Genomic DNA, 17,219 nt, shown 5'->3' with positions numbered 1-17,219 from the left:
GATCCTGGTTTGGCTCCACTTATAACAGCATATCCACCCATTTAAACCCCATAGGGGGGCCGGGTTGTTTTGATTCGAGCGCAGCCACTATTTCCCCAGAAGGCAGACCGTGACAGAAGTTACTAGAAACTGACAGAGATCCTGGATTGAGGGGGTGTAATGTGTGTAAGCTTCCTAAAAATGCCCGGCTTCGTGCAGACAGAGACGCCCAAGGAGGCAGACGATGGGAATCAGTTTCTGCAGGGCGTGCTTTTTTAATTTGAATTTAAACCCACCAAACGTTAATCATATTCCTTCAGATCTTCCTCCTACAGTCCTCCTACTCCTACATTAAAGACAGTATGTCCTTATCAGCGCGCTGCAGGCTGTCTCATATTGGGAACAATTGACGACGACTGCATTACTGCCAGGCTTTAAGATGATGATGATGGACTATTGTCTGTTTTTAATATTCATGCTGGACTGTTAGCTTCTGAATGGAGCTGAATCTCACACTAATAAAGAAAATATATTTGTAGCTGCAGTGTCTGTATTTCTAAATGACGACAGCCTGTGTTCACAAACGCAGAGTCCTTCCTCATGAATCAATAATTTGATCAATAACAGCAGCAGGATTTATTGAAGCACAGATTTTTGCCCACATAAATGCAACAGAACACAAATATAAATCAAGCATAATTGTTTTGTTTTCACAGCCAGCGAAGATGTATAATAGGACCCATTAGTTTATTGAATTAAGTATAACAATAAAAGCAAAGCAAACTGTTCTCCATAAGGAACGCAGTGTCTTTTTTTTCTACCCACATAGAATTTAAAGAGCATCGCCACAAAAAGCATTTAAATCCTCAGTATTTATTTATTATTTAGTTTTGCCGTTACAGTTACAAACCACCCCAAACAACAAGCACAAAATATGATGAATGATATTACATTTAAAGATAAATATAACTGTGGTAAAGGGATGGAGATGGATAAGAACACCACACCAGGCAGTGGCACTTAAATTCTGGGCCAAGAATATATTTCTCACATCATTCATTCCCCCAGCAGTCTGAACCATGGTTACAGTGAGATGGAGCCTTTCTTCCATGTTTACTTGAGACTCTGTCCCGACCATCCAAATGTTTGAATAGAAATCACATATTTTACTCTCTTCTATTTTCCAGATTTCATGCGCCTGTGTGAATTGTAGCCTCAGTTTCCTGCTCTTAGCTGACAGGAGTTTTTGCCTCTCTGTGTTTATGCACCAGTTTGGATTTGATCATTATGATTAATATCTTTCGCTCTTCCACAGTGTGTCTTTTGTCCCGTCGTTTTCCTCCTCTCATCCCCAACCAGTCACAGCAGATGGCCACTCCTCCCTGAGCCTGGCTCTAAAGGTTTCTTCCTGTTGCAAAGTGCTTGCTCAAAGTTTGATTGTGCATGATTTATGGTTTCCTTCCTATTAGCTCAAAGGAGTCTCCTTTGACCTTTGGTATTATAACCCAGAGAACTGCCATTCACCGGATATTTTCTCTGTAAGTCCTAGAGATGGTTGTGTGAAGAAATCCCAAGAAATCAGCAGTTTCTGAAACGTGGGAGGTGGCTGTAGCTCAGGAGGGCGAGCAGGTCACCTACTGAGCGGAAGGTTAGTGGTTCAATCCCTGGCTCCTCCAGTCTGCATGTCAAGTATCTGTGGCAAGATACTAACCCCGAGTTACTCTCTGATGCATCCATCAGAGTGTGAAGGTGTATGAATGTAGTTAGGAAGTGCTCAGTTGAACGAAAGTTCTTGTGTGACTGGGTGAATGTGGCATATTGTATAGAGTGATTTGAATACTCTGGGAGAGTAGAAAAGCACCTCCACAGCTGCTCTTTGCGCAGTGCTTTGTGACTGGCTGGTAGATGTTTCAGGTTTTGGTTGCTTATGTAACCCTATAATGTATTTACCACCACCTCATGTGTCAATCAGCTGTATACTTTTTACTTTTAGCAAGCTAAAATGCTAAGAACAATGTCAACTTCTGAATTTCAAATGTCTCACTATTGGAGCGTGTTAGCATTCTACCATTAACACTGACTTCTAAGCACCTCTATGCAAACACTTGTAGATAGCAAAGTCAACCTCCCAGCTGTGCTCCAGCCTGGACAAGGTTACTAGATCTGGCTAGCTTTCTGTTGTGTTCATCTAGTTTGGTTTGAGAACTGGGAATTCACCTAAGGGTGGCTGTAGCTCAGGTGGCAGAGCAGGTCAGCCACTAATCAGAAGGTCGGTGGTTTGATCCCATGCCGAATATTTTTGGGCAAGATACTAAGCCCATGTTTTGCCTACTGGTGGTGGTCAGAGGGCCCGGTGGCGCCAGTGTCCGGCAGCCTCGCCTCTGTCAGTGCGCCCCAGGGTGGCTGTGGCTACAATAGCTTGCCATTGCCTATGGGTAAATGACTGAATGTAGTGTAAAGCGCTTTGGGGTCCTTAGGGACTGAATCAAGCACTATACAAATGCAGGCCATTTATCTGTGGACCATGTATAGGTTAAGTAAATTTTGGTTTATTTTGAGCCAGTGCACTTGGGCCAGCTCCGGGCTGTCATTAATGCTATCCTTCATCAGAATGGGATTCGGCTCTAAAAGAATCCTGAATCTAAATCTTTGGAGAATTTTAGCAAAGGTGACAGTAATCAGCAAAAATTTTCACCATTTTTTAAAAATCAGATTTGATGGTTTAAAATTATATATAGTTACAGTGTTTTGCTCCAGTGACCACCACAACTAATGTAGATGGTGGTTCAAAATAACTCTGTATGTAATGAGATTTACTTCTAAAGGGATTTTGGTATCACAAGAGTTTGCTAGCCATTGGAAAAGTTATTTTTGTTTCAGACTGTACCCTACATACACTTGATAGTATTGCTAGAGTATTGTAGTTCCGTCATTCTGTGTAAAAAGGGGTTAAAACACAGCAAATATAAACAGCTTTTGTTGCATTTTCATTCAGAGGACTCCTTTTCTTCTTCTTCAGCTCATTTGCACTTGTGTTGTTTTATTTCAAACTCGTTTATTTGTCTCCAGTGAAGGATGTGCAGTTTTGCCAGCAGCCCCTCAGGGAACCAGTCCTCCTCCGCCTCGCAGGTCTTCCAGAAGTTTCCACAAGGGTGCACAGTGAAAGGTAATGGGCCACAAACTCCTAATCATGGGTCTTTCTGGGGCTAATTGTCGGCTCCTTCTGTCTCATCCTCCCTTGCAGCAGGGAGAGTAATGAGGTGTTACGTGATATGATGTACCCCTCAGGACAACAAACCATTCATTGAGAAGTCCTCAGAGATCAGAAAAGAGCTAATGGAGAGAAAACAAGGACAAGAGATAAAATCATAGGAAGAACAATGGGATAGAAAAACAGAGGGTGGGTGTTTGTACAGGAAAGGCAAAGAAAAGTTACACTTACAGAGAGAAGAGGAAATTAAGACACTGCACCAAGAGACGATCGATAGAGCAAAGAAATAAAAAAATAATCCAGAGAGAAGAAAAGGTGAAAGAACCAAAGGGGACTGACTCTGCAGGACACCAAGAGAACCAGAGGAAAAGATAAACGCACTCCATTTACTGAAGTTTCTTGTATGAACCACTTAATTTTAAGCAGCCTGAGGTTTGCCTCCAACTTTAAAAACTCCACAAAGAAATTCTCCTGCAGCCTCGTTTTCTCCTATAAACTCAAGAAACATTTCAGCAATTAAACACCTTCTGTTTTCCACATCTTCTGTCATCTTTTATAGTGTGCAAATGTGAGATTCATTCTGAGTGAGTGTCTGAAGGCGAACGTCTGCCATCGGACCTTTTCTTTGTGCAGATGGGAATATTATTGTCAAAGCAGCATTTAGAAAGGTGACTTCTTGGAATAAAATCAGTTCATTTTATGGCTTTGAAGTTTGATCTGCCAAATGTTGTGTTGATCGATCTTAGCTTAAATCAAAGATAAATTAGTTGTCCTGTTTGTTTCAAGACGATGTTCTTTGATTAGTTTCTGTCAGGTATTTACAGGCTGCAATAATTATGTTTAGATTTGAGTTTCTGATAACGTAATGCTTTGAAGAACCTACACACAATCATATCCCTTCATTGATAAGGTTTAAGGTTTGTGAGAAAAACACAGTGTAAAACTCTACTGTATGAAATGATTTCTTATCACTTCTGCCACCATAATAGTTTTTGGGATATTTGTCTTGTATTGATTTACTTTATCATAGTTTTAGGTTTTACTTTGAGTTCATTTTCAAGTTTATGCCTATGTGGATATGTAGTATTCCGATATTCCTGGTGTGGAAGCTATGGTAGCACGAACATCCTGGTTCCTGCATATTGTCTGAGCCAGTGATATCTGTTATTTCAGTAACTGATCATCTTAAGATTTGAATGGCAGGTGGGTGGGGCTTCTATGCATGAGAATACCATATTGGAAATCCCTTTTTTCTACATCACAAAAGGGTGAGAGAAAAAAATTCTGTTGTCTGATGTCTTTAGCTTACAAGGGTTACTTGTACATATACTGACCTCATTATTAGAAACTTTGGCCATGTCTAATATGAAAATCCACCACTGCAAGACTTTTTATGAGACAGGAAATAAAAGCATACAATGTTCCCTTTGATAGACATTGGCTTCAGGTAGCTTATAATGAGTCTGGTATGTTTGTAAAATGGATTGTTCAGATGCCTCGTGCATCGAGCAGAGGGCCTGCTGTTCTCGTTTCCCGAGTTGCTGTCAAATCTTTGAAAACAAGCTTTCCGTGTCTCACATTTAGTATTGATTGTGCTGGTGAGTCATGCTTCCTGCAGGGTGATTTTCCTCAGAAATGTCTGCTGAAGTGACGCCTTATTGAGCCTCTCTGGTCACATTATCAGAGTGACATTCCTCTGATCTGCCTCTGCTGTCAGCCAGCTCTACAGTGGATTTTGGAGTGTTGGTCATCAGAGTATCTCCTGCTGTCTAATTTCATCACAAAATGTTTTTTAGCCTGATGTCTTTACAGCGGCTCAGTTACCACATTACAACATTACAGCTGCTTGTGGATATTTCTGCAGAACGCATACAACTGTCATTTCTACCAATTGGTCATGCCAGATAATGGGAGATAATTAAAGTGAAGAGAGGCTTGATATCACATTCCTTCATCTAACAGACACATACCCGCCTATAGAAAGAATACATACTATAAAAAGACACAAGATTAAGAGTTTCAAAGAGCCTCATGTCGAGCGGGAAATAGGACTCTCGATCTGATTTAACCTCCCTTCTGGCATTGCCCTGTGGCTTCAGAGTATCAACAAATCATTTCATAATGTTCTATAACATGATAGATGAGGAAAATAGTCCCCACTCAAGCCGCAAAAAATCGTTTTTTTCTTTAGCGGCAAAACTCTGCTGGGTGTAAGTCAGGTCTTAATTTTAGCACCATCACCAAACAACACAGTTTCAGCAGAAAACCAAACACAGACACGCTCAATAAAATACATTAACCATATATATACATACATGAGAATATTACAGTTTATGTTGGCTGAGTGATGCTAATGATAATAAGAGCTAGTTGAATTGTGTAAATAGAAAGAAAGGATGCTTCAGCCCTTCCTTTATTACCTCCTTCAACAAAGGATACAACCAAAGATCCTTTTTAAAAAGAAAGGAGATGATGTGTTCACATATTACACAGGACATGTCAACAGGGTGGGAAAAACCAAAGGTCTGAGAGAAAACCTGCCCAAGCACCTAAAGAACATACAAACTCGTCACACTCAATGCAAGCCACTGTGAACCCACAGTATTAACCACTCAGCTTCTCCCACAATTGACTCAGTCAACCATCTAAACAAAGATGCTCTGATCTGCCTCTCTCACTTTTAAAAACCAACATTCAGTGCTAATTGACCAAGTTCTTGAACTTGTCTGTAAGGCTGAGCTCAAAAACTCTTTGGAGAAAGCTCATTTCTGCTGTTTGTCTCCTCAGTCTTAGTTTTTCAGTCACCACCCACAGCTCATAGCCACAGGTGAGGGCAGGAATATAGATTGACCAGTAAATCAATAGCTTCACCTTCAAGCCCTCTCTTCACCACATACAGGTATAACATCTACGTCACTGCAGATGATGCATCAATCCATCATGAAAACCAAACTGAGATACTCAAACTCCCCCACTACAGGGAACAACTCCTCAAATCAGAGTGGGCATTCCACACTTAATACCATGGAGGTGTCAAGGGTGGTTTTCAAATCAAAGTCATTAAAGAATCTTAGAAAATTGAAACGACTTGATGATGAACAAGCTGTTGAAAATCATGCAATGTAGTTTTAAGCAAGCACTTTGACATTCAGTAAAAATCTCTAATCAAGCGTGAACCCATGGATTTAATTGATTTGCCAAGCCCTAAATGAAAAAGTGTAAAGTGCCAGAACAAGCAGGCAAATTAGTCCTGCAGAGACTTGGATCTGTTATCATTTCAACTCAAAAGCGGGAAAAAAAAAGGAAAACTTCAACAGTCAAGCTTATAATGTAAGTTTTTATTAAATAGTATTAGTGACAAAAATCAAAAGATTATAAATTCCAAAATAAATGAAAAAGATTATGCAGACAAACAGGCGAAGCTCGGCACAGTATCATTCATATACAACTGTGAACACCTGATTTTTCAGTTTCAGAGTATAAAACATTTTGCTGCGGTGCTGCTTGATTGCTCGTGTAGTCCAGAAAACACTGGGGAGGAAATCCAGGAGTAATGTGAGGAAACAACCTCCAAATCAAACCGAGTTGTCCTCTTTCTCAGGATTCCTGATCAGAGAGAAATGTTGAGCAAACTGAAGGAAAACTCAGCTTCTTTATAACACAGAACACACTGAACAGCTTTCACATGACCCTAACACCGATCAACATCAAGTCCTGAAATTATATGAGTATATGAGATTATTGACATTTATGGGAGAGTTTAGTGGATACTTAAAGTAACTGTAAGATCCAGTATTATAACTCACAGCATGCTGGTCACAGTCTTGTTTCTCTTGTATTTAATTTTGAGAGCTGAATGACTTTTGGTTTGTGTGTCCAATAGTCCAGTGGATACAGGTGATGTTGTTCATTTCCACTAGTTAGAAATTTTGTTCTGATTGGTCCCTTTGATGGTGCCTGTTTCCACATGATTGACTACACCAGACGTAGGAGTGTAGCTAAAGCCCAGCAGAAACTTCCATGTGTACAGGAGAAGCAGCTGGTTGTGTTGGCTGAAGGTGGTGCTGTCAGGAGGCTACTGCTACAAACTCTCTGCTGTGTGTGAGTGAAATCAAAATGGTGACTCTAATACTCACAGAAAAGTATTTTACTGCATTCCTAACCTGTAAAAAATGAGCTACATCTATTCTTTCGATGGCTTCTATCTATAACAGAACGTTTTATCCAGAAAATGGTAATTCTGGTTGACCTTAAAAAACGATCTTCCATAGCTGATCAGATGGTTCATGGTGTCTGCTGGTTTGGGACACATGTTACAGTTTGCATACTGGAGTTACTGTCTGAGACAATTCTAGGTCATATCTTGACTTATGGCATCATATTTTTGGATCTTAGATGTTGTTTTTTCCTGTAGCACATATTACTGGCACCTGATTTAACCCCTTGACATCCTCCAGGTCACCAGTGAAGCCCTTGGAATTATGGCTGCACTTTAGCCACATTCTAAATGTGGATAGTTGTTACCTTTCAAATTAACTGTGTTAAAAGCATGTTGGCCTTTCAGTTCCTCTGTTATATTAGTTCCATTTGGATATGACACACAGGTGAAAATTCTGTATAAAGGGGTAGACTCGAACTCAAAATGGATTACTGGTGACTTGCTGGATGTTAAGAGGGTAAATTTATATTTGAGTATATTAAAAGACTTGAAAGGGGGGAAAATCTTTTAAACCAAAGGTAAAATATTGGAAAAAAAACACTCACTTAAAAATTTTATGTGTGTCACATCAAGAAAGGTTCAGTGTAAATTTACCACAAAACACATTTTCAGTGAGTGTGCTTACATGGCTATGTAGCGTCCTGCTATTAATGATATGGAAACTATGATAATACGAGCATCCTGGCTTCTGCATATTGTTCAAGCTGGTGATATCTGACATTTCAATAACTGATCGTCATCAATTCCACCGTTGACCAATTTGCTGCAGGTGGGGTTTTTGACAGTAAGGGAGTTTGGAAATTGCTTTGGAAGTTCAGGGCAATGATTGTTTGTGGACATTTTTAGGCAGCAAACAGAACGGATTAGAAACTTGTCATCCTTGCATCCTAGTCAGGTGCTTGAAAAAACTCAACTGCCTCCTTTCGATGTGGAGCTCCTCACCTTGTCGCTAAGGTTGAGGCCAGCTACCCTTCATAAAAAGCTTATTTCTACTGCCTACTGTCCACTAGCCAGAGTTTGTGACGTCTTTATACATTTTCTGGAACCCTAAACGAATGCAAGTAAATTCCTGTGACATTGCGGCGCACCATTAGTGCTGCTGCAACTAGAAATCAGGACTTCTTTCACTGGTAGCAGTTATGTATGATGAGGTTTGTTTGTGTCACCTTCATAGCAGAAAAAAACACTCTTTAATAAGCTTGAAATAATTTGCTGACTGATTAAGCCTGCTTCATATTGAAGACGCTCTGAATTTTTGAAATGTAGGTGTCAATAGCAGGACACTTAAACATAACCAGTAAACATATCTCCACATAAACACGCTCACAATTTCAAAGCATATGACACATCAGTCTGTATTCCTAAACTGCATTAATATGAATATAACTCTTGGGGCAGATCACAGATCAGAGCGCTGTCAGCTGTTCTTCCGCACATCCATCCGCTTCCGCTTGTCCTTTTCAGGGTCGCGGGGGGCACTGGGGCCTATCCCAGCTGTCATATGGCGAGAGGCGGGGTTCACCCTGGAGAGGTCACCAGTCTGTCGCAGGGCTAACACACAGGGACAGACAACCATTCGCGCTCACATTCACACCTATGGGCAATTTGGATTATCCAATTAACCTATCCCCACTAACTGCATGTCTTTGGACGGCGGGAGGAAGCCGGAGTACCCGGAGGGAACCCACGCAAACACGGGGAGAACATGCAAACTCCACACAGAAAGACCCCGGCCTGATGGTGGAATTGAACTCAGGACCTTCTTGCTGTGCGGCAACAGTGCTAACCACCGTGCTCCTGCTCTTCAGCACGTTCCTGAAAAAGGTCTTCATGCTCAAACTTCTGAGCCCTCTCTGATCTGGACATGGTGTTCTGTGTGAATGTGACGAAGCACAAAGGAAGAGGAGGGGACTGGAGTGAAGGTCAAGAAGAGGTTTAAAAAAGTTTTCCCCCCCAACCAAAACGCTGGTCAACCCCCTCTGCTGCTTCAGTTTAAGACAGTGCTCATAGAAAAAGTAATTCCAGTTCATTTAGTTAGAGTTTGTTAAGCCCCGCTGCTTGTCTTGATTTCTCTCAGGTGTTTTGTTCAGGTGCTCTCTGTTCAGAGTTCTACAGTATTCAGTCATTCACGGTGAACATGAACACTTCTCCTTCTGCCTGCCAAATCCCTCTTAATCTTTTTCTTTTCTCTTCTGAATTCAACAACATCCATTTTTATAGTTCTTCCTCCCCTTTTTTCACTTCCCTTGCCACCCGACATTTCATCCTTATTCTTCTTTTATGCTTCCCTTTTTCTCTTTACTTTGTACCTTCTATTTCTCTCCTCACCAACAGACTGACAAACAGGTAGATGGATAGAAGCGTCTTGTCCAATAACGAGTCTTGGCTAGGATCACATGCCTGTGGAGGAGAGTCCCAGGCCGGCTGCTTTGCTCATGCAGGGTAAACCCTGAGCTCCGGCTTTTGGGAAATCGTGGGCCACCACGCGGCCATTCTCCCCTCCAAGTCCTGACGGTCCAACTCCTAACCCACCAGCAACTGCTCCTCCTCCTGCCACCGCTATCCCGCCAAGGCTGGTGCTCATCATGGCGGCATCAATAAGCTCCTGCAAGACAGGGAGAGATGAGACAAAAGTTATTTAAGCACACAGACTCACACAAAGACAAGTCTTTATTAAATTCAGTTTAAATAGTTAAATTGTTTGGCAAAGAGGAAAAATATCTCAAAACTCTTTCATTTAGCAGATGAAAATCCTTCTAATAGTTTCAACAGTGAGTTTTTCTCTTGACCTCAGTTTCCAGTTAACAGAATTAATATTACCTTTTTAAGGCCAGAATTAATCAACCACATTTCACGTGAATTTACCTTGGATATCCATAATGTAGATATTTTTATTTCCATCCATAACCAGATAGCAAAAAGTCTATTTGGATCTTATCGACAAATTCTTCGAGTCCATGTTGTTTCTTTTATTTATTCAGTTTTTATATTTCATATGTTGAAAATTTTACTTTTTGCCAGTGTACTTTCCACTCTTCGCTCTATGTGAAAGATGTTCTTTCTGCACAAATCAAAAAGATGTGATGTTCATGCTCCCAGCATGAACAATAACAATCACCAAATATCAGCATAGAAATGTATTCTACTAATCACTTACCTTGATTCATTTGATTAATGGATGGATATTCTTGTTGTTTTTGGCTTTCACATCCACCAACACAGAGTGGAAAACCTGGTGGATGCTGAGGAAGTTCATGAGGTATCAATAATAAATGTGTGTGTGTGTGTGTGTGTGTGTGTGTGTGGGGGGGGGGGGGGGGGGGTGTTTTTAAAATGATGTTTTAACAAATTAACAACAGTAAACATTGCCTAGCGGAAGAAGATGGATGGAGGAAGTATTACCTCCTATTACACTAGATGGTTTTTCCACTGAGGTTCTTTAGTTTCTTTATTCCTCAGATTTCTAGTTTGATTCATAGACATTCAGTCGGCTGAAGTCAGAAATAATGACGCACTTTATATATGTTAATATTGTTCACAGAGTTATGACTCTGAGAAGTAAGACTTTTGGCATAAACTACAGTGATCTGGTTGAAGGCTCCTAATTGCCTCCATGAGTTGTTTCACAGCTGCACATCCAGTTTTTGGATAAATGATGCTTGAATGAGTGTGTACCGCAGTAGACCGTGTGTGTGTGTGTGTGTGTGTGTGTGTGTGTGTGTGTGTGTGTGTGTGTGTGTGTGTGTAAAAGAGTCATCACCAAAAGTGATCAGAGTAGAAGTTGTTTTTCAGTAGCAGAATGAAGCTCTTTCCCTCAGCCTCACCTCTCAGTAAAACTAATGATGTGGATCCAAAGTTAATATCCTGCATCGGGCCTCTGAGGCTCCCACGCTCCCTCTCTGTTTGCTGCAGAGTGCTGACAGTCGTCAGGCAGATTGGTACAAATAAATCCTGGATTTATTCACTTACTGAAGCAGCTTCAGCGCCTACAACGCCTTGGAGCGAGCGTACTTACGTCTGAACGCCCGACACCGAGCACCATGGGCATCTCCCCTCATGTCTCTGCATCTCCTGCCCATCTTTTTCGTTTTGATAGAAGGTTTTATTATGATAGCAGCTCTACATATGATGTCAACAACAAAACAGCATCTGTCCCTGCAGAGTCAGACCATCACTGCTGTTGCCTACAGATAATAATAGCCACCTGTTAAACCATCGTGAAGCAGACCAGAGATTTTTGTGTCCTGAATATGAAAATGTCTCCTTCCAACACTGTGGCCCCAATGACGGCCCTGTTGAAGCTAAAACTGAATTTTAAGCATCACTTGTCGATTTGGCCAGTTTTTAAGTACAAAAAGTAAGAATCTGATGATAAGTAAAAGACATTATAGAACTTACAGGGGCATTTTCATGTAGAGACTTGATTCAAAATAAGTCTCAATGTGAAGAGAAGTAATAAAGCCACTGAGTAATAGGTGGAAAAACTTAAAGCTGGTGTTAAACAGGTGGAAAGTTTCAAACAGATGAATGCAAACAGTTTGGAATATAGGTGGGAAGGATTCCTTTTTTGGAGACCATGAACTTTTCTAACCTAATACACAGTTGTTGTTATGATATCTTAACTGTCATAAAGTGAATGTACAAACTTGACTGGACATGCATGTCTTTGGACTGTAGCAGGAAGCTCGAAAATCTTGAGAAAACTCTTGCAGCAACACAGAGAGCATGCAAACTCCAGGAAGAATCATCTGTCCCAGGAAGATTAATCCTGATGTCCACTTCTATGTGACAAATTAGTATCAAGGTTTGCACAGATGTTACTAATGAAGAACAAAGAACTTTAATGATCTGCAGCCTCATTAGGACAGGAAGTTGTGTCAGAATGTGAGCATGGAGCATAAGGTTTATACTGATCATATGCAATTAAGCCACAAAGCATCTCACGCCACTTAATGCAAAAGTAATGCAACAACTTACTTTGTCCAGGACACAAATGACAAGTAACGTGTAATGCATTTCTTTTCTTGAATGAACATCCCAACACATGGCAGATATTTGTCATGTATGGGTTTAACACGATCAGTATCTCTGCTTCTAGCGCGTTCTCATCCCTCGGGTATTACTTAATGTAGTTTTGTCGCTGTCGTGTCTCTGTTGAGCACAGGGTGTCCTTTAGTTTCTGTGCCTTGACACAGTAGGTTATGAGATCAGCGCGAGGGGTCTGTCCTCAAATCCCATCATTAGTGAGTGTATGGGTTATTGTTGTGAGCTGTGTAGCCCAAGCCACAATCTTCTCGTAAACCTAACTGCAGTTTTCAGAAACCTGAAAACTAGGACTACTTCACAGCACCTAAATTTAACCATTATTATATGAAATATAAATAAATAAACCATTTGGGTCCTTTGACTAGACCTAACTAGTCCTGATCTTTGTCACGTATACCCCCAAGTGCAGGATGCTTCTTAAACCCAAACCACAAGCTCTTCCTCAAGTCCATCAAGTACTTGTTAGTGCTTCAGTCTAACAAAGTTCTTTTCAGCTTCTAAACCTAATCCCGAACGTTTTAGTGTTTAAACTTAACCAGTTACTTTTGAGCACATAAACCTGACCAAGAAGTTTGAGTTCTTAGAAATAACCAACAAGTGAAAACTAAAGGAAAATAGGACACAGACTATCTAGACCTCTAATATGGGACCATTATCTCTCAGTATCAGCTAATGCCACAATGACAAAGAACGTCTCGCATCTAAGAAAAAGCCATTATATTATGGGCTGGGGTAAGAAAGTGCTGGTGCCTTAGACGATGGTCAATCTAATCGCAACTTGGCACCGAAGTTATGTTGGAGCACAAAGACACATGCAACCAACCTTAAATAAAAAGAAAAGCTACAGCTGCAAAGACCAGAACAGCTTCACAATCCAAACGTTTAGTGAAGTTAAAAACCCTTGCTTCTCTGTTACGGGAGACTATGATGCAATATTAACAGCCTAGTTTCAACAATGTATCAGAAGAGAATGCATCATGGATATTCCTTTATTGATTATCAGTCCCGTGTGTGCTGTCGTGCTCCTTCACATTCCTCTGCAGCAGGTAACCGTTGTGTAGCCCTGCTCCGTATGTGCCCCCATCTGCTCTTACTGATGAAATCTTGGCCACATGTTGTGTCACCACTGCAGAGTTTTTTAAGTCCTCCCTTTGTGCTCAGACAGAAATGTGAAGTGAATGCAAAGTCCAGCGGAGAGGAGACCTGACACACTGGTGCCTCTGCTGTGGAAAAACGACTCTAATGACTTGTTTGTTCCTTCTGAGCAGCCCATCAAAGTCTCAGTATTAACCAACACAGTCAGTAATGAGGCGACCGCAGTTTCATCACATACGGACGCCGGCGATAAAGAGGAGCTCGAGACCCGAGTGGCAGATGAGCAGAGTTCAGTTGATGTACTTTGAAATGGCAGAAGTGTTTTTGCTCCTGCCCTGTGGCTCCATGCAGAAAAGGGCAGCAGCTCATGCACATGATTAAAAATAAAACTGCACCCATGAATGAACGAACTTTGAGTTCTCTGGTGTAAAAGAAACATGCACTAAAATTATGTTTATCTATTTGACCAGGCTTAAAACACCCACTTAGCTGGAACGAAGGTTATATATCACCTACAGAGATGCTGTACTACTACTACAAAAAAAACTAGTACAAAATAAACAGGAAATGTCTGTAAATTTGAGACTGGGATGTTTTCATGACTGAAAGTTCTAAAATCTTTTAAATCTATTCAGAAATTCTGAAGCCATCATAATTAAGCCTATAGACAGAAAACTGAACTACCACAGAAACCAGTAAGTACTACACCAAACTGAAACAGTGGAAACTAAACTTGACTAAAGCAAACCTGAATCTGTTGCACTCCCCTAAATATATGGCTAAAATACTCTTTTCTTCCTGTTAAGTACCACCTTTGATTTGTGGTGGCCTGACTGGAGTTCTATTCTTTTTTCTGTCCCTCGGATCCATATAGACACATGAGCCGTGCACTGATAATATTCAGATATATCTACTAAGTTCGCCCTTACGTATGTTCTTCAGCATATATTACCCATCTGTCTCCATCACCTTCATTCACTAATATTCCTCTCTATCTCTGGTTGTTGGTGTTGCTTCTGTGAGAACTTTTATGTTATTTTTTTATTCTTCCTAACTTAAATTTGCAAATCAAATCTGTTGCCAGAGCCAGCTTTGTTTCAAAAAACAACCTTGAGAAGGTTATCCGTGCTTTCATCATGCTCAGAATGAATTACTGCATTTTTATGTGGACTCGGGCTCTTCCAAAATGCTCCTGCGAGAGTCCTGATTGATGCACACAAACAAGTAAATGAGTACACATCACCATCCTGGCTGCAAAATTCCAACATGTGTTTGCTCCCAAGTGCTAATCACACTTGTTTCATGTACCATGCTACTCATTTAGATCACATCACCAGCAGCTGTTTAAACCACCAGATTGTATTCAACAGAGAAATTTCAAGCTGAAGCTCAGAAATGATCTGGAGGAGAACAACCTCTCCTCCAGATCATCTACCTCTGTAACTGTTAACAAATCAGTGCACAAGTGCAAGAAACGAGGTCTGTAAAGACATGGACGAGTGAGTTTGGTGTGGTTAATCTTGACTGGCCTGCACAGAGTCCTGACCTCAACCTGACAGAACACCTTTGGACTGAATTAGAGCAGAGACTGTGAGCCAGACCTTCTCATCCAACATCCGTGCCTGACCTGGCAAAGTGCTACTAGAGAATGATCAGAAATTTCCATAAAGACACTCCTAAACTTTCTGGAAAGCCTTCTATAGCTGCAAAGTTTTAAGCATATGAATAAAAGTGGGATGTCACTAAAGTTCATATGTGAGTGAAGGCAGACGAGCACTGCAGATTGATACTTTTGGCAATATATTGTATGTTCACGCTGGCCAGGACAGCCCAACTTCTGACAGCTATGTAATAGACATTTGTGCTTCATTTGGATCAAAAGAAGCTAAAAAAATTACTGCAACATCAGATATGTGAAATATCCAGCTAAAACATTTCAGGCTCAGCGTTTAAAAGCAAAAATCGCAGACTTGTTTTTACAATTTTACCATTTCTCTGATCTCACCTTCATCCTTCTTGACTCAATCCGAGACTTGTAGCAGAACTCGACCAGAGCCACCAGCATGGCCAGGCCCAGCCCACCAATCAGGATGTAGAAAACTCCAGCTACATTGCTCAGACTGAGCGCGCTAGTTTTGTCCTATCAGCACAGAGAAGTGAGGTTAGAGACACCGAATCATGGTGCACAGAGGCATGACATCACTATGGTTTGAATCCAACTGTAAGCAAAAGGACAAAATTATTTTTAGAAAGTTTAAAATGGTCTAAAATCCCAAAGCTAAATACAAGTTTCTAACTAGGAAGACCATTATGCAGCGTTCAAAGGCTGTGATATTCTGACAAATGGAAATATAAATCCCCTCAGAGAATGTCTGAGATCCCCTGAATTATGGAATTTAATATGAAATTACTTTTGGGCGACATCCACTCAAATTTGAAATTTGAAATTTACTGCCTAACTGATAAGTTTGTAGTTTCCATTCAAAACATAAAACCTAATCGGTGACACCTGCCAGGAAAGTAAGTTTTAATTGTGCTTTGATGTTTTTGTACATCAGAGTCTATTTTGAGATATGAACAAACTCCTCTTTGTAAAAAATCATCACTTTTTCCCAGCTAATCACAATAAGGAAACAGTTAAAATAGTTAATAAATGCTAACAAATGTTAACAAATAACAAACATTAAAACTAATTAAAATGAGAGTTTGTCACTCCAAGAGTCCAATTCAACCATCTAGTCTTTAGCCCAATATTATCTGATATATAAATGTATTTAAAAGTCCAAATGTATCTGACCCTACTGAACAGGGCAAAGACCCTGCTAATGTTCATCTCCTCATGAAAAGAATGACCCTCCGTTGCCTCAATCATAGCCTTTGAACCTCCACATCTATTGATCGGTCACATGCAGCTTCATGCACGAAAATGCAAACAAAATGAGGAAAAAAAATTATCTTGAAATTCTTAACAAAAAGGTCTTATACTTCAATTCAGAGGTTCATTATATCTGTGCTGGTCTTCACGGTCATAGAAATGTGTCATTTATGAAAAATAGCTTTATATCACAATCTTTTAAAAAACAGACTCAGTTGGCGAGCTCTTGAATTTTGCACGTTCTTTCCTCACATGCATCGCTTGGTTTTTGGTGGGTGTGACTTAGCTTTTTCATCCAATAGCATGCAGCCTGTTAGAAAAAAAGAAAGGAGGAAATAGTGGGCGGGGCCTCCCTTCAACAGTAGGAAGTGGTGTGAGCCTATCAGTGGGATTTCCTCTCCACACTGTCATGTTAACCTCAACCAATCAGCTTCTGGGAAATCCCACCAAAAGACACTAAAAAAGTCAGACTTCTTAAAAACAAAGTCATCTGAATTTGTGTGTAACATCTGATGCAATAGTATAGTTCATTGATGCTTTATAGTTGTTAACCAGTTAGCTAAGAGATCATGTGAATGATAGTAGAAATCAGCTTGTTAACAGAGATCTTTTAACCAAATACACTGATTAGATACCAGGTAGGTTAAATTTTCTTTTAAGAATTGTTTCTGGGAATAAACAGTCACGGGTCATTTTTAAAGTTGTCCCTGCCATCACCCTTGTATTTACAAGTGTTTTACAGACTGCATCAATAAGATCAACAGCCTTTATAGGGACTTTTCTTTGTCCGTGAG

The 17,219-nt window shown here is 40.4% G+C and overlaps 1 protein-coding gene across 3 annotated transcripts in view; it reads right to left on the bottom strand.

The window, feature by feature from the left end:
- Nucleotides 1-8,722: 8,722 nt before the first annotated feature.
- Nucleotides 8,723-17,219, bottom strand: part of LOC146624788 (glutamate receptor 1-like) — a 109,150-nt gene continuing 100,653 nt past the window's right edge. For 2 of the 3 annotated variants that reach the window (XM_085364739.1, XM_085364740.1), the window contains 2 exons: nucleotides 15,556-15,690; nucleotides 8,723-10,014 (listed from right to left, as the gene is read on the bottom strand). In XM_085364739.1, coding sequence (XP_085220865.1) covers nucleotides 9,802-10,014; nucleotides 15,556-15,690 — 348 coding nt within the window. In that variant the 3' untranslated portion in view covers nucleotides 8,723-9,801. Of the gene's footprint in view, nucleotides 10,015-15,555; nucleotides 15,691-17,219 lie in introns of those variants that run through there. The other variant, XM_085364741.1, reaches the window with a different exon arrangement.

This window comes from Diplotaxodon limnothrissa, linkage group LG10 (assembly GCF_057381915.1).
Source record: "Diplotaxodon limnothrissa isolate DT_005_m linkage group LG10, D_limnothrissa_male_GT1.1, whole genome shotgun sequence".
Taxonomy (NCBI): Eukaryota; Metazoa; Chordata; class Actinopteri; order Cichliformes; family Cichlidae; genus Diplotaxodon; species Diplotaxodon limnothrissa.
This window is presented reverse-complemented; position numbering and strand designations above follow the sequence as displayed.